The sequence below is a fragment of the Dermochelys coriacea genome, chromosome 7 (genome assembly GCF_009764565.3).
Source record: "Dermochelys coriacea isolate rDerCor1 chromosome 7, rDerCor1.pri.v4, whole genome shotgun sequence".
NCBI classification, from domain to species: domain Eukaryota; kingdom Metazoa; phylum Chordata; order Testudines; family Dermochelyidae; genus Dermochelys; species Dermochelys coriacea.
This window is the reverse complement of record NC_050074.1, coordinates 23,167,276-23,185,076: the sequence shown is the minus strand read 5'-3', so window position 1 is coordinate 23,185,076 and position 17,801 is coordinate 23,167,276. Positions and strand designations below refer to the sequence as shown.

At 46.4% G+C, this 17,801-nt stretch overlaps 1 protein-coding gene across 5 annotated transcripts in view; it reads left to right on the top strand.

Moving 5' to 3' along the window:
* The window catches only part of MGLL (monoglyceride lipase), an 89,013-nt gene extending 75,383 nt beyond the window's left edge, over window positions 1-13,630 (top strand). For 4 of the 5 annotated variants that reach the window (XM_038409024.2, XM_038409022.1, XM_043518478.1 and 1 more), the window contains exons 7-8: window positions 7,160-7,375; window positions 9,214-13,630. In XM_038409024.2, the coding sequence (XP_038264952.1) occupies window positions 7,160-7,375; window positions 9,214-9,339 (342 nt within the window). In that variant the 3' untranslated portion in view covers window positions 9,340-13,630. The remainder of the gene's footprint in view (window positions 1-7,159; window positions 7,376-9,213) is intronic. The other variant, XR_006282626.1, reaches the window with a different exon arrangement.
* The last annotated feature ends 4,171 nt before the right edge of the window (window positions 13,631-17,801 follow it).

The following is a 17,801-nucleotide window of genomic DNA, read 5'->3' as shown; positions in this document are numbered from 1 at the left end:
TTCCATGATACTGGACTCAGTGTAAGAACCAACATAGAAAGCATTTGTATACATCCACTTTGTAATGTATATGTCCTCAGATATTTTGGTAAACCTTATCATAACAAAGGCGTACAAAATATACACATATAAATAAATATGGTCAGTTTCCATTGTTATAGGTTTCATAGTAGCAGACATGTTAGTCTGTATTCGCAAAAAGAAAAGGAGTACTTGTGGCACCTTAGAGATTAACAAATTTATTAGAGCATAAGCTTTCGTGAGCTACAGCTCACTTCATCGGATGCATTTGGTGGAAAAAACAGAGGGGAGATTTATATATTTTATTGTTATAGGAACACCATACTACTCGCTAGTGTTCCATCATATGGAAGGTGTTACCAATAATTCTTTGTGTAAGCAACAACAGAGTAGAGAAAAGGTACAATAAAATCGTTTGAAGGAAGAATTATATTCCTGGGTTCTAAAGGATAAGGGATACCAGGTTTATAAAGTAAAAGGTCTATCAAAGCCACAGCCTATATATTAGGAGACCGCGCTGTAGTTGTTACAGCAGGGACTCCTGGGTTTCCCTGCCTGGTTCTGCCACTGACTTGTTATGTGACCACTTAAACTCACTGTGCCAAAGTTTATCCATCTGTTAAATGGTTGTAAAAATACCTACCTTGAAGGGGTATGTCCTCAGATGGAAGATGCTAAGAACACGCTAAATATTGTTACAGGGTGTGAACTCTGATCTAAGGACAGACCAGCTTCAGAAATGTATTTACTGTCTCCCACACTTTTACCTAGGTATTTCAGTGGGGGCTGCAAGGGTGACATTCAGAAGTGTCCATGGTAACCTGAGGGTACAGTCCACCATAAGAATAATTGTGTTTTCTTTCTTCCTGCTACTTACTCATGCTGGCCTTCACTGTGAGGCTCACTGCTGGGGTTGGCAAAGGCATCTCTAGCTTCATGCTCTTCCTCTTAGTTTTAGCTTCTCCTGTTGCCACTTCCTTTTCTGTGCTGTGTCCGTCATCGGGAGGTAAGAGCTGTCGTATGGGATTGGTCCATCTAATTACTGGATTAGATCATTGGTCCATTTTGTCCAATATCCTGCCTCTTGCAGCACTGTATCAGATTATCGGTCTGCCCGATTAGGACTTGTCTACAAAACAGTTGCTTTCACAACAAGGCGAACACCCTATTTCCCAGCATATTAGAGGGCACTGCTATGTACATTCCTGAAGTCCAAACTGCACGGCAGTGTAGATGAAGCCTTAGACTCAAGCCTTGCAGCTTCTGAGCACACACTGTGCTGGAAACATCCATTATTTACATGTTGAATTTAATCATCCGTCAGACCAACTTTCTGTTTTCTATAAATATCTTTGGGCAGTCCTCCAAGAATTCCCTCACTTGTTTGTCTTCACAGGAGGCTTGTCCTTCTGATGTAGGGACTGAAATGTACATGGTGGAGTAGAGACATTTGGTAGATCTAGTTCCTTATCAAGTGCAAGTGGGGTGAAAGGTAACCCAGAATCTAACGTCCTCATCAGTATTTGTTAAAGGCCTGATCGAGCTCCCATTGAAATCAGTGGAAAGATCCCCACTTCAGTGCGTGTCGGAACAGGCCATGACTGCCTGGCAGCATGCTTAGTGCTGTGCAAGACGGAAAGGAAAGATGCAGCCCCTGCCCAGAAGCAGAGCTGACAGTCTAAACAGGTGGGCGACACCAAATGTGCCAGGAGACCTGGTGGATGGTTCTGTCTTAAAGAGAATCTTTTTTAAAAAAAATAGTTGGCAACTGTGATGGATCCCACAGACCCCACCCCGAGCCAGGGCTGGAAAGGAGCAATGGACTGAACTGGATCCAAGTATTTAGACCAGACCCACCATGCAGACACTGTCCAAGGTATCGATCCTGGAAAGCGGGGCCCCACTAGCTGTAACTAAGAATGAAGGACGAACAGGAAACAGAAGAAGGAAGCAGAGGTGACCCAGGTTTCCAGAGAGCGCAGACATGAGAGTAGGAGAAGGCACAAAGGAAGAGATGAGTCAGGATTCACTGGCAGAGCGAAGGTGGGCAAGCGGGGAGTGTTAAGAAACAAGAACAGAGATTGAGGTGGACAGCGTGATGCAGAGCCTGGAAGGTGACCCCAGTTTCTCTTATCCCTCCCTACAACTAATCCTCAGCATCCCCAGCGTTCTGGAGAACATTTCTTTAAACCTCATCCCCTGCCCAATTACAAGCTGCCCTGCTGCACAATGGAAGGGTTTCCCCTTTTCTCTACCTTCTTTTGAGGGCTCAAGAGAAAGCCTTCTCCCTTTTTCCTCCTGCTTTCACCAAGACACGCCTTGTGCCATGCGTTTGCCCCATGCACAGATCATTAACTTTCTGAGAAGGATTGTTTTTCCATTAGCTGTTTTTATCCCTCTCACAATGTCGATCATTCTCAAAGATTCCCCCCATCTACACAAAAGATTTGTCTGCTGTTCAGTAGCTAAAAATTCCTTGTTGTTTGGGGGGGGAGAAAAAGAAGAAAGAAACCCATTAGGCCATCTCTTGGCATTTATGGCACTACACGGGGGCGGGGAAGGGGGCAGCTCATATGAATTAATCTACATTATTTTACTCTATGGGAAGGCAATGTCTGTCAATCCAGCCACCCACCCCTCTTGATTCTTTTCCCGGAGTCCTTCATCTGTTGCTTTCAGTAAAAAAACAAAAAACACTCAAAGCTGCATTGCCTTAGTGCAGTGCTGTGACACAGCTCCCAGCAAATAACTCCCAGATTAGGCTGAAGCCAGTTGCTAAGTAGCCAGAGGAACCCTGTGCTTTTGTTTAAATTGCAGAGGAAAAGTCAATGGGTTTGGGTGAAAATGTCAGGTTACCAGCTGCTAAAGTGAGAGTTGACAAAATTAGATGTACTGGGTGTTCCAGAAGCCAAAGTGTAACTTTTTCCATGAGCCGGTTCACAGGAAGGGCGGTTCATTCTCATGAAAGGCAGCCTCTCGGGATTGAGACAGTTAACGGAACAGGACAGATATTTAAAACGAGCAGGATTGTATCTCACGAGAGTAGGGTCCACTGAAAAAGGCTGCCTGCCTGTAGGGGATGCAGAGGAGGTTGGAGGTACCTACAGCAGCCATGGTGCAACCTCAGAGCTGTTCTAGAGAATACTTCCAGGCACTGAAGAGTCTATGTGGATACTGACTGAGGGCCAGGTGTTGGGAGGTGCTCAGCATGCTCAGCTCCTATTGACTTCTCTGGGAGTCGAGGATGCTTACTGCCTCCCCAGATCAGGCCTCGACAGCTCAGTCTCAGCCAGCATTTCACCTCCGCAGTGGGCTCTTCCAAGCATTTCCCAGGGGCTAGGTCTCAGACCCTCAGGGTGGGTGTGTCATCAGGATGACGGGAGCTATACTGCATTTGTCTCCCCTCTAGTAAATGCCCCTCACTTTGGGGTCCACTCCAACACATCCATAACTTGAGTTTCCAGTAATGGGGATTATGGACCTGCGCAGGACAAGTGTAGAGCCCTGCAGCAGGACTGGAATCCTATGAGTCTTGCAGGACCCCTGGCCATAATAGCAGGAGCTGAATTAAAAGATTAGTCCTGTGCGGGGCTCTAAAAGAGACCCTTTGCTGTCTCCAGCAGAGTATGCTGTTTGAAAGAAGTTTAAGTGATTCCAGAGGAGAAGCCAAACTGCACCAGCACGGTCAGGGAGAGGATCCCATACTACCAGTAAAGTCACATGGACGCTGGTGCTATTAATTAGTCTAATCAGAGGCTCACCTCTGGGACAACATTCACAAGTAAATGGGCAGGGACCTAGCAGTCTGACAGATTTGCTCTCTTTTCCTATAATCCATCAGGACAGTTGTAATGTGGGACACTCTTGTCAGTTCCTGGGGCTGAGCTCTCCAAGCCCTGCAGCATGGATGTCTCAGTGGCAGGACCATTCCTGTGAAGCCTGCTCCCTGCAGTGGTCAACCAGAGCCCAAGTTTGGTGAGCTTCAGGGCTCCGGGTAACACTTCTCTCTCTGGGCAAGTCTGTAATCATTCTCCAGACCATCAGCACAGCAGAGGATGAGGGTTCTTCTTAGGCTAGGTCTACACTGTGTACCTTACTGTGCTCTTGCAGCTGTGCCGCTGTAAGGTCTCCCGTGTAGCCGCTCTCCTGCCAGCAAAATAAAACCACCCCCCAATGAGTGGCAGTAAATTTGTCAGCGGGAGAAGGTCTCCCGCCGACAAAGCACTGCTCACACCAGTGCTTTTCATCAGTAAAATTTGAGGGGTATTTTTTCACACCCCTACTTGACAAAAGTTTTACTGACAAAATTTGTTGTAGACATAGCCTTAGACTGTTCATTTTGTGAGAACTCAGCTAGGGGAAGGAAAGGAAAAGCAATCACCCTGCTAAAATAATCTGTGGAATTAGGCTCAGTCAGCGAATGAGTAGAGAAGATGCTCCTGAGTTGGATACTGATGGCAGATTCTCTCCTGCACTTGGGCCAGCTAAGCAGAGGGCATCAGATAGCTAAATTATAGCTCCCGGATTCTCTGGCCCAGCCCTGGCAAAAAACAGAGCAGCCTAGGGGCCACTCTAACTTGTGCCTGCTGGCTATGCTCCTCTAGGGACCATCCACCAACTAGGGATTGCTGTAGTGTGTGTCCTAGCCATTCCATCCCTGCCCCAATGCATCTCTTGTGCTAAAGGTGGTGGGGAGGGAGGCTGGCTCTACATCCACTGGGGCCTCTCCCTCCCTCCCCCACATGGATGGTATCCAGAACAGGGGTGATGGTTTCCAGTCCGTTTGTGCCACCTGAGCTGTCAAAAAGACCAGATTGGGGCAGAGAATCGATCTCTGAGCTTTCTAATGCTCAGATGTGGTGTCTGTGTAAGCACAGTAAGGAGGGAGTTTAGACTAACCTGTGTGCTTGTTGGAATTCGTACAGGGTGCAATGGGCACATTTTAAAACACTTCATCGGTTAGAATAACTATCTTTGTAATTTACTGACTTTACGAGGGGCGTGTCAGCTGCCAAAGAATTAATTGTGCTTCGGTGTCTAATGAACTGTTACCATAGGAGGCTGCTGTGCGGGGGCGGGAGGGAGGGTTATTTTTGAATGGTCTCAGACTAAGGCAATCCACCAACTGCTTTTCGTAGGACCCATCATTACACGTAGGCACCCTTCACCCTAGCATTACCCCCCTAATCATGGCCTGGTGCAGAGAGGAGAGGTGGCCACGGGTGTACAAAAGCAAGCCTGCCCCTTCACAGAGCCCACAGCGACGGTTCCTGCCCCACAGTGCTGGGTGCAGCTCCCTGCTGAGAGTGTGGCAACTGGGCACACACAATTGCAGCATCATCCAGTTTGGCCTGGCTGCCCTTTCGTCATGGAGGGGCAGCCGTGCGAAACCTGAGTGGCGCAGCAACCTCATGCACTAGGTGTCAACGACCAGAGTGGGGATCCATGCCCAGCCCCGCAGGGCAGGAGCTATCGGTGTGGGGTGAAAGCAGGGCAGGCTTGCCTTTGAACACCATCGCCCCCCATTGGGGTTTCCCCTCCGCACTGAGCTAGGAGAATGTTTGCTTTGGGCCAGGGCCAGGGCCCGGTGATTGGTTAATCCAGCCCTGGATGTGGCGACCCATCTAGAACCTTCCTGCAACCCACTGGGGGGGTCAGGACCCACCATGGGAAACGCTGCCGTAGAGAAGAAAAATTAGGCTTCCTTCAGCCAACCTACAAATAAAAGATGATTTTTTTTTTAACTGCATCAGACTTTAGAGGAATCGGCAGGTGTGCCAGGGATCCACCTATAATCAAAATGCTCTGAAAAGATTGAGCTGGTAAAGCCTGTGTAGGCTGCCAAAGCTCGTTTCTCTGTATACAGCATACAAATATTTACTGTAGATATGCCTGATGCAGTAACTACCCATTCCTAGCTATCAGATCCTGTGCTGATTAGTCCAGTGCCTTGTTTTCAGCGCTCTCCTCACTCCAGATTTTTCATGCTGACTCTCTGCTCTTAGCCAGCCTGAAAGAGAAGGATAAAAATTTGCATGTGGTTTTTTGGGTTTGGGGTTTTTTTTGTTGGTTTTTTGGCCTACTGGCACTTTATGTCATAGTTTAAACTAAGAAAAACTTTGCCCAATCAGGAGCTCAAGGCCCATACATAGTGAGCACATAAAGTGTGCAGATTGAAGTTATCTTCGTCTTGAATGCAGAGAGGTGACCCATGGATACTACAGGCCACAACAGGCAATGCTCCAGCTTGAGCAGAGCAGCCTCCATTGGGCTCAAGGCAGCATGCCTTGTCGAGACCCATCATCTTTGCAAGCACTATCTCCACATACACACTTAACACCAACACAGTACTCCTCATCTTAGTAGTGCTTTACAAGCAGGAGCTAATCAGTACCTTCAACCTTCCTGCGAGACAGGTAAACATCTTTATCCCCATTTTGCAGATGGGGAAACTGAGGGTAAGAGAGGTAAAGTGACTCATGGCAGGGCCACTCAGCACCAGAGATATTACTGGTACTCAGGAATTGCTTGTATCAATATCAGCTTTGTAATAAAGCAGAATGAAAAACTGCCTATGGGTAGCCTAAAGGCTGCCACCTTTGAGTGGTAGAAGACCAGGGCAGAGCATGAGTAAGCACAGAAAGGAGCTCCCCTGGGCAAAGTCCGTTGACTGATGCTGCTTGTTTGCCTGCCCCCAGCATTTTTGGGTCTTGAACATTTTTCAGTGGTGTAAGAGAGGAGTTTGGAGTAGCCCAGTTTCCAGTTGCACAAGAGGTAATGGGCCCTGGCTGCTAACTGAGGTTATCATTCTAGGGCAGGGGTAGTCAATAGGCAGACTGCTGGCCAAATCTGGACCACCAGGCACTTTTGAATGGACCTCAAAATTTATTTATTTATTATTATATTATTATTTTTATTATTTTCTCTGGAGTCTGGACCTTGACCAAGAAATTTGGACCTTGACAAAAAATAAATTGACTACCCTGATCTAGGGTGAAATGGCACAGGAGCCCACTGAGGATGGGAAATGGTTAGCCTAAGCAATAGACGGAAACAGACTCTCACACATGAAGGGCTCTGCCTTGTATTTTCGGGAACAGACTGTTGCTGACAATGATTTTTTCCCCCCTTCCAATAGGTTGAATCTTACACCTCAGACCCCCTGGTCTACCATGGGGGCATGAAGATCTCCTTTGTCATCCAGCTGATGAATGCCATTGCCAAAATAGAGCGATCGCTGCCTAAATTGACTCTGCCAGTCTTGGTGCTACATGGTTTGCCCGACAAGCTCTGCGACATCAAAGGTTCCTACTTACTGATGGACACCGTGCAGAGTCAGGACAAAACACTTAAGGTCACCTTGCTTCTTGTATTTGAAGGGTATAATGTTGTGCATATCAGCCTCTGCTTTGCTCAGTAGGCTTAAGGATTTGACTGAGTCACTGTCAGAGCAGGTGTCAGGTGCTGTTGACAAGAGTGCAGAGCATGGGAAAGTGTCCTATTCTGGGAGGTGCTGAACACCCAAAAGGAGTTGGAAGAACTTGGCACATTCCAGGATTGGGCTCCCAACCAGGTAACCCAGTGCCCCCAAACTCTGCGACAGGGCAGGCTGCTTTCACGACAAGTCCACCTCACTGCATAAAGGTATAGCGAGAACGTTCCAAAAAAGCAGCTGAACAAAAGCCATTCCACATCTGCTCATTTGGAGAGAGCACACAGCTGATTAACCAATTGTTTGCACATGAATGAACTTGAAAGGGAGACGGGGAGACCAAGCAAAAGCTTTTGTTGTCAGAAAAATAACTATCTATACCAGGCATCAAAAGAGTGAAATTACACCCACGGTTGTGGGAACGCCTCCCGTTGCATTTATATGCCAAGGGTGTGATTAATATTTCCTGCCTCTCATTGGCTTGAAAGCTTGATGTGCTGCAGTTGGTTCACTGGATACATGGACTGGGAAGGCAGGTGTGAGACCCTGAGGGAACGGTTGTATCCACTGCGTAAGTGCATGAAAGCAGCACTCGCAAGAGACTTGTGCTTCTCAGCATACACACTGTATAGGGATTAAAGTAAGAGTGACAATGGGTCTGCATGGCTTTGATTCCCTTACTAGAGGGCAGTAGGCAAATGAATGTTCTGCCTGGGTACGGCGGGTCTAGGTTTGATAACATCAATACCATCTCCAGAGTTTGCACTATTAAACTCCACTTGCAGCAGAGGGTATGGAGCAGCATGGGGCACTTAAAGAGAGTGACTGGAGCAGGGGGACTGGAGCCTGGCTCTCCCCTCTCTCAGATGCGTGCCCTAACACTGGACAATAGAGTTATTCTCACTGTCTCTCTCTGGCCCAATGACTGTTTAAGTATTTATCCACAATGGAAAAATCATTGGGTCAGAGAAAGAGAGGGAAGTGAGGGGAATGACTCTGAGGTCCAGTAGTTAGGTCGCCTCCTAGGAGGTGGGAGACTCAGGATCCAGTGCTCAGAGGCTGCCTACAGGGTCAGGTCCTGCATGCAACTTAGATGGCCAAACATCTATCTTCCCCACAGTTCATGAATTGCTCCAGGGCTCAGGCAGGAACTAGGTGTCCGGATGAGAGTGAGACAGCAGTGCAAATACCCAGAGGCCAAAACCAAAGCACAAAGGGAACTTGTACCTAGAAACTTAAGCACCAAATGAGTTTAGGTGTCTAAATACTTTAGTGGCTCTGGGCCCTGGAGCAGAGTTTTTCAAAGGTGATGAGCTCTCCCAACTCCAGCTGAAGTCAGTCAGTGCTTCACGTGCTCAGCATTGCTGAAGAAAGGTGTCTCAAATCAGGAACCCAAAATCAGAGGCCATTTTTGAACATGTGATCATATGGCACATTCTCCTGTTGGTGAGTCTCCCCCACATGGAGAGGGGAGTAGAAAGAACTGCAGGAGAAGGAATTGAGATTGCAACACCGCAAACCTGTGCAGAAATGACAGGTGTGAAACCTGAGAACTCCTGTTAACTCCCTTGCTGAAACTGACTAGATCTCAAGTTGGTGGCATCCCTTAATTTTCATAATTCACCATATCTAAGAAATACAGGAAGACCGACGAGACGTGTGCAGGGCATGTCAGGATTGTGGGCACTGGCGAATGGGACCTAAGGGCTGCTTTGTTCTTTAGGGTTTTGTCTGAACCTGTGTTCTTTCTCTGATTGCAGGTGTATGACGAGGCCTATCATGCTCTCCATAAAGAGCTGCCTGAGGTCAGCACTGCTGTGTTTAAGGAAATACTAACATGGATTGGTCAGAAGGTCTCAGCAGCTGGAGGACCCAGCCACACTTAAGCCGCCTTGTTACCGTCTCAATGGTCTTCTGGGGATGGAAGTTTGTTTGTTTGGTTGGTTTTTTTTAAAAAGTCTCTCTGGAAAAGATTTAACTTAGAGGGACTCCTAGGATACTTTGCTATGACAGGTTTCAGAGTAGCAGCCGTGTTAGTCTGTATTCGCAAAAAGAAAAGGAGTACTTGTGGCACCTTAGAGACTAACAAATTTATTAGAGCATAAGCTTTCGTGAGCTACAGCTCACTTTGAAGTGAGCTGTAGCTCACGAAAGCTTATGCTCTAATAAATTTGTTAGTCTCTAAGGTGCCACAGTACTCCTTTTCACTTTGCTATGAGTAGACATTCCTGTCACATAGGAGGGAGACACTGCTCAGTCATTTAAAGAGGCCATTGCCCTAAAGCAGGAAAGGGGGTTAGGGCAGCGGAAGAAGTCACTGAAAAAAAACTTTCCAGGTTGGTTATTGTACTACAAGGCTCCTGTTTGCAAAAGCCCTCCCTCCCCCCATGTTCTTTGTTTTCTCTGGAATTCCTGATGTGCCAAGGCTGTTTTTATTCTGCAATAATCTTTGGAATGTTCAGTAGTTCTGCATTTTTCATTTCATTCCATTTCTACTCCTGCGGAGTACGGTCCCCTTCCCTGCTCCCGCAGTTGCAGAACATACTGTATAAGAAGTCTTTACCCTTGAGAAGGGAACACTAGAGAGAGTTAGCAAAGAGAGCTTGGGGATGGGGAGAGAGGAATAATTCCATACTTGAAGGTGAAAAGCTAATTTTCTAGGTCAAACCAATCTGAAGCAACCTCTTTTAGCACGAGGCCTGAAGGGTAGGGACCTACCCTACCAGTTTGCACTCTAGAAAGACATGTTGTTTAACCGCGGTTTAATTCCCAGCACCAGAGCAGAGTTCACAGAGGAGAAGGACTAATGTAGAAGAAGATACTTAAAACCTACTAAGCACACACAAACTGTGTGACTTTCAGATACCAAACCCTCTCCCCTCTGCAAGATGAGCTACTCTGTAAATATTCCTAGGGGCTGCTTTTTAAAAAAAAAAAAAAAATTACTTATGCTACTGATACTTAAGATGTAAAGTCAAAATTTTATTTAAGAGGAAATATTAATATACTATATGGTGTGTATCTCAGCAGCTCAGAGAGCTGTCATTGAGGAAGGGAGCAGCATCTGAAGAAGGAGCTAACTGTCCTCACCCCTGCATTGTCATAGCCATGGCAAGGTTGTTCCACTATGGTCCATTCCTCTCATAACTACTCTACAGCAATCATTTGGCCTTTTCCCCTCATCAGCTGGAGATGACCAGAAATGCTAGTCAAGCTCAGAACATATAGTTAAAGGAAGGGCATTGAGATAGCTGACATGTACCCTCACAGTCCACTTATTTACTAAGAGCCTCATAATGTTATTAAGTTTCCCTGCAAGCACTTCCGATTCTGTGAAATGCACTCTAGAAGGCATTTCTTGGGTGATTCTCCCAGACTTAGCAGCTGTGTCTTAGCTGGGTGGCAATGAAGGGTTACGCTTGCTCCTGAGAGTTAGGTGGGCAGTTAAAAGCATATCATAGAGCACACTAGGTAGCCAAACATCTGTATCTGAATATTGGGGCTAGAACAAGCAGTACAGAAGGATATTGATGAATTGCCACAAAGACAGCTGCCACCAGAAAGTTTGTAAATCCAGCAGATTCTGATACTGGTTGGAAGCTACAGATCCAAATGCCAGAGCTGACTGGTCTTTCATACCAGCAAGGCTAGAGGAAGACTTCTAGGAGAACTTTCAACATGAAAACTCACTCACATAGCAAGTGAGCTTGCATCAGCCGGTTAGCCTTTCCTCTTGTAGTTGTGTTACAGCTCGTCTACACAGGGAAATCAACTGCCAGAACTGTATTGTTATACCACTGTGGTTATGCCAGTATAAACTCCCTTTGTGGACATACAAGTATCCACACAGTTAAAGCAGTGGACATTCTTAGATCAGTTATACTGGTATAAATATATCAGGATAGTTTTGCCAGGCAATATCCCATGCAGACATGCCCTTAGTAATAGGCCTCTGCCCACATGCAAGAGAGAGTTTAGCTTTTTCCTCCCACTCTCTTAGGCGTTCCAACAATAAGTCAATCAAAGTTCTGCAGAGAGTGCAGGAAGCATTTCATCACAGGGAAAAGCAAGTATCCTCCATGGTTTCCATTGTAGAGGAGGCCTGTGTCTTCTACAGGCATTGTACAGTAGCTGGAGCTATCACAGGTCCTTGCTGCTCCCTTTCCAACTCTGCCCTGGAGGAGAGTAGGGCAGTATTCCCATCATGACAGTTTGCTGCTGTTTCAGTGGCTTGTAAGGCAATGTACCACTATTTCACTTCCCCTTGAAATCCATTCTGGCAGGACACAGGAAAGGTAACCTTGTGCAATAACAATAAGCATCAGAGTCTGACTTTCATGAGCTCAGACCTGTTCTCTAATAATGGTTTGAGAAGTTAATGGAAGTCATCCTTGTGCTTGCAACTGTTTAGTGCATCTAATCAAAAATGCTGTTCTTTACAGATTGGCTCTGGCATTTTTACAGCTCTGGCTTCCTGGCTGCAATCTGTGAAATCATTATAAATCTCAGCAGTTCAGCTCAACTTGAATTTAAAACCCTGTTCCAGCCAATCAACTGCTACCACCAAGACCTGTAAACCCCCTACAATGGCTTTTGGGTATCAACACAAGGTGAAGCTCAGGCGTTGCATGCTCAAGAGCATCCAGTGAGCTGGCTTGTGGCAACATTTTTCTCCTACGGGTCAGTCGTTCCCCCCACATACACACGCTAACCATGTGCTGGGGAGAGACGGTGAGCATGGAAACATTACGGTGGTGGAAGACTGCCTACCTCTTAGGCCTTGAGCATGCATTAGGTAGGTGTAATCATACAGTAATGTGTGCTAGGGTGACACAGGGAATACTAGAAATACTTTATAAATAAAAAGGAGGTGATTAGAAGATATGATTTTCAAAAGCACCTAATGTTGTCCTGAATCTGCTACCATTGACTTAAATTGGAGCAGAATTAGTTGAGTGCTGAGCTCTTCTGGGGGGAGAGGGGAGAATCCTAAATGAACAAGCACTTGAAAGAAAGAACTAACTCTACAGTGTGATGGTCGCAGCCCTGCTGCTTCCTAGAACCTGTATGTGGCCATAGGAAGTCCTGGGGTCAGTGCCTTTGATCAGCTCTGTTGTTTAGCCTGAGAGAGAGCTGCTTTCTTCCTGAGCTTGGAAGCAATATGTAAGAAGAAAATGAGGATGATAAAAAGAAAACCTGTCCTTCTGTCCAGCTAAGCTCAGCAACGTCATACAGGCAGGGGAAGCTGTGTTTGAAAACAAAGTGTTCAGATGACATTTGGCAAAGCTGACATTTGCTGCTGCTCTCAGACAATTTTCTGAAGCACTATCTTTTGGGAAACTGGGCCTCGGGAAGACCTAGCTGAGAAATTGAGGGCCAGTTTCTAACAGACTTGAATAGAGCTCAGATCTCACTGTTTAACATAGAAACAGAGCTAGACCCTCAGGTAGTGTAAATCAATGTTTTTTCAGTATAGACTTCAAGATGCAGGTATAAATTAACATAGCTCTAATGAGGTCACTTGTGCTACACTGATTGACAGCAGTTGGGGATCCGCCCCACATTTAAACTCTTGCTGCTATAGTTGATCCATTGCCACAGGTCCAAACTGGCTTAAACTGGCACATTTAGTCTCCACCATGTCCTAGTGGAAATCCCTTCTTGAGCAATTTCATTAGCAGCAGGAAGATCTGCCACCAGCAGAAATGTAATTAAGACCTTTATTTTCAAATATCATGGACACTTTAGGGGGAGCACTGCTGGCCTTATGAACTTCCAGATTGCTCTGCTGAGACAAATGGGGATAGTTTCCCTCCGAGTATAGAATGCATTTATGATGGAGCAATAGTAGTCTGTAACTACTGTATATGCAGTATCACTACAAAGTACCAAGCATAGCATCAAAAGATCATACTCATAATGTGTAATCCACACAATTTTCTATTTCACCTGCTCTTTTTATATTGGTCACCCTAGCACACGGTCAACATAAACCTGTAGAGATCACTTATTTTTCCAAGTAATTTCTGAGCCCGTCATATCATTGTGCTCCAGTTGAATACAATATATACACATGTGCATACATGTATTTTCAGTGGGAAAAGTGTGTACAAGTTTAGGATTCTTTAAAGGAATACAATGTATATTGCAACTAATAATAAAGTTATGTTTTCTGAATGTGGTGTCTTTGGGAGCATTATTTGCTGCTGTCAGATTATAGTGAAAGAACAGTATAAAGAAGGGGGGTTATTAAAACACTTCAGGTTTTTGGGAGGGGGGGGGGAAACATCTGAGCCACAGATATTGCTGAACTGCAATCTCCAGTGTAGCAATATAGCAGGTGCAACCTTACCACGTGTCATCTTGTCCTAAACCTGCAATGTAAAGGCTAGCTGGGGTGGGAAGGTCTGCACCAGCGTAGCTATACCACAGTGTATCTAAACCCAGTCTATACCTAAAACTTAGACTGACCTAGCTACATCACTCAGGAGTATGAAAAATTCACACCCTCGAGAGAAATAGTTACGTCAACCTAAACCCCAGTATAGACACCACTAGGTTGACCATCAACCTAGCGATTGCCTCTCAAGAGGGCAGATTTGCTATTGTGACAGAAAAACCCCTTCCATCACTGTAGTAAGTGTCTATACTACATGGACATAACCTCACATTTGAATCAGAGAAGCTTCACTGATGCAAGGAATCCATGCGTAAACAAGCCCTGAGCATTCGGAGGCAGGGCCTGTCCTTTCATTACATGTTTGCACAACCCCTAGCAGCATGGGGACTGGATCCTGATTGGTGCCCCTACCATTACTGTAATCCAATAAACTGCCCTGGTGCCTTCACTACACAGCAGTGGCGGGGGGGTACTGTAACCCACACTGGAAGGGACTGCTCCCCTTTCCCTACAGGCCAGTTTTCAAGGGTTTATAAAAAGCTTTGAAAAATATGACTTGGACTGAAATTTACCAAACTAGTTTTTAATCCCATGATAGCGGTTATTCTACAAAATGCTGAAAGCAACCCAGAAGAGTTTGTAATATTACAGTCGTAGAAATATTTTAAAACACGACCTTTGGCCACAGCTGCAACTCAGAACCAGGCTTTGGGGAATGGGGGATTCTCCTTTGAAACAAAGTTTAGGGGGCTGGTAGTTCCCAAGTTGAGGTTCACTTGGCCCCTTGTATTTATTTACATTCCAGGGGCACCCTCAGAGCATTAAGGGCTGCTCTCACACATGAAGATCCAAGCCCTTCCCCAAAGACCCTACCCATCTACTTGAGCACCTCCTTTTGATCACAAAACCCTTTATAAACTAGGGCCCCAATCCTGGAACTGGCTCTGCACATACAAACCTGCTATGCTAGGCAGAGCCTGCTGAAGTCACTGGGGCTCTATAAAGGCCAAGAGATCCAGCCACATGAAGAGAGCTATAGGATCAGGGCCTACATACATAGTTGCACAACACTGGGCAGAGAGGTGGGTTATGGCCAAGAACACAAGAAATATTTTCCTCTCATACTCCAGCCCTGTTTACAAACAGCACTAGAGGATCTTTGTCCAAGGGGAGCAGGGAGTCGCCCAGTTTGAAGAGGATTCCATGCTAGGCCGGCCACACACAGAACTACATGGGACTCACTTTACATACGTGCTTGCTACACATTATTACTAGAGTGGCCAGGTGTCCCGTTTTCAACCAGAAAGTCTTGCTGGACACCCAAAATCCAGTTACTGCAGGCAGAGGAGGTGGGGAGGCCCAGAGTCATCACCCATGCCATACCCTACTCATCCAGGATCACCTCCTAACTGCATTGGCTCTCAGCCCCGGCTCCGCAGGCAAGTCCCTCCCGCCCCACACAGGGAGCGGGTGGAGAGGGGGAAAAAGCGGTGAGCAGCAGAGGGAGGGGGAAAGAGGAGTGGATGGGGGGGGTTCCTCAGGGGGAAAGGGCAGGGGAGGTTCTGGCGCTCCTGCTGGAGTGTCTGGTTCTTAAATATTACAAAGTTGGAAACTCTAGTTATTATAGCTGCTACTGTAGAAGGGGAAGTGCTGACTCAGCATTCCTAAGACTTCAAGGCTCTGGTTTGAGCAGTCAAAATATTTCAAACCTGATTTGTGACCAGGAACAAGTAATTGAATAGTTCTGGGCCTCAGTCCCCAATCTGTTAATACTTCTCTTCCCTTTCCCCAGCCCCATGGTCAGTCTTGGTATTTGTCACAGCTTGGGCCTAAATGCAAAAGTAATTAGCTGACAAATGTGCACAGTGCAGTGGGAGTGGGGAAAAGCTGCTTTTCAACTGCAGTGACAAGAAGGGCACTGGTTGTAGTGATCTCAGCTGCAGGGGGTTACAGTTTTGCATGCTAGAGTAGGGCAGCAAAGACAGACATTAAAATCCAAGGTTGCTGGCACCACCAGAGTATCCCCCCACTCAGTAACCTATGTGTGCTAAATGCATTGACCAACATAAGAGGAAGCACCTCATTCATTGCAGGTGAGAGGCTGGGGAACACCTTGAAAATGAAACCAAGTTCAGGGCCTCACGTGGAACAACAGTGTCCAGGCATCGAAGCTGGGCTAAGAACACACATCACAAAGGTATGTTGAGGTCCTTTTGATTTTGGATTATGTCCAGCAAAACCCTTTGTTTGGCTAGAAAAAAACATCTACCTGTAAAATGCTGTCAGGAATCCGGCTGGTGTGGTCTCTTGTGTAGGGGAAGGCTGGAGAGAGACTGTCAGATGGGCAGAGAGTTTTGGGGGGGAAGGGTCAACCCAGTAAAATGTCTGGGATCTGCAAGGCATTCAGAGCCATTTTCTATCTCACCTTTGCTAGTCAGGCAGCCCCCTGCATTCCAGTAAAAGCCCTTTCAGACCTGACTGAAAAGCCATGATACTGAGTTTCACTGAACTCACCAGGTTCAAAGAGAAGAGGGGCTGGGAGGGAGGGAGGGAACTAGCCCACACTGTGGGGGGGGAACACTGCTGCGAAGAAAACATGTTGTGTCTCAAGGCAAATGGTGCACATGGTGGGATAGCTGTTGTGTGATCCCCACTGAGGCAAAGCCAGAGGAATCCTGACAGGTTCCATTGGAACCATGGAGCACTAGAAGGTCAATCAACCCAACTCAGACACCTCAATGGGAGATGAAGAGATCAAAACTGAGAGCAAGTAGAGTGGGTGATTTCCATGATTTCTGGATACTCGTTACTTAAAAGGGGAACATGTGAGCTGCATCACACCTCAGGGTATTGTGAGTCTGACTCACTCCTCTCTCACTTCCTCCTTATTCTAAGGAGGAACTATTTGCAGCTGGTTTATATCACATTACAGCCCAACCCACCCATGATGACTCAGTTACGCTGGCCAGAAGTAGCAAGGGTCCGGTCAAAGCTTCTCCATTCCCTGAGCACGTTTTAGGGAGCAAGCAGGCAGGTTCTGAAGCACCTCTTACTTCTGTACCCAGACCCAAGGTCCTTGCAGCACACGTAGGGGTATAATGTGCACGGGGGCAGTTCTGATTCTGCTGCACAAGTGTCTAGTCCAAGTAAGAGGCCTGCTCTCCATAAGAAGTAAATGGACAGATACTGAAATCTGGTAAATCCAACCCCCATATCATCAGCCTGTCTAAAAAAAGCCACAGAAAGTCCCCAAGGCCTGAGTCCAGGAGAGAATCCCTGAGATTCCAATTTATTACGCTCATGTAAACCTGTGAAAACTGGAATCAAGGCAGGATCCAGATCAGACCGTGGCAGAATCCACACCACCATTTGAAGCATTTGAAGTAGACGCTCTCTGAGTAAGGTCAACTGCAGTTTGGTCCTCTGCTATAATAATCTCTACTGGTGCAGTATCAATTAGGCAGTGGCAGAAACAGCCCTTCTGTCCCACTGCACAGCGGGCACCGCTTAGGTACTGGTCTGCTTTCTCCACTGTATGCTGCACATGCTATTGAGCTCAGTTGTGTGCTATTTTCTCAGCATCCAGTTCTACCACAGGACTGCCCTGCAATGAACTCCTTCAGTAGCCAGTGTGAGCATCATTTTCCCCCCTGCTCTCCTGCTGGTAATAGCTCACCTTAAGTGATCACTCTCGTTACAGTGTGTATGGCAACAGCCATTGTTTCATGTTCTCTATGAATATAAATCTCCCCACTGTATTTTCTACTGAATGCATCCGATGAAGTGAGCTGTAGCTCACAAAAGCTTATGCTCAAATAAATTTGTTAGTCTCTAAGGTGCCACAAGTACTCCTTTTCTTTTTGCTGGAGTAGGGTGTCACTTGGTTCAATAAGCATTACGGGGGAGGGGGAGAGAGAAATCAAGGGCAGTGCGAGGACACTGTGTGAG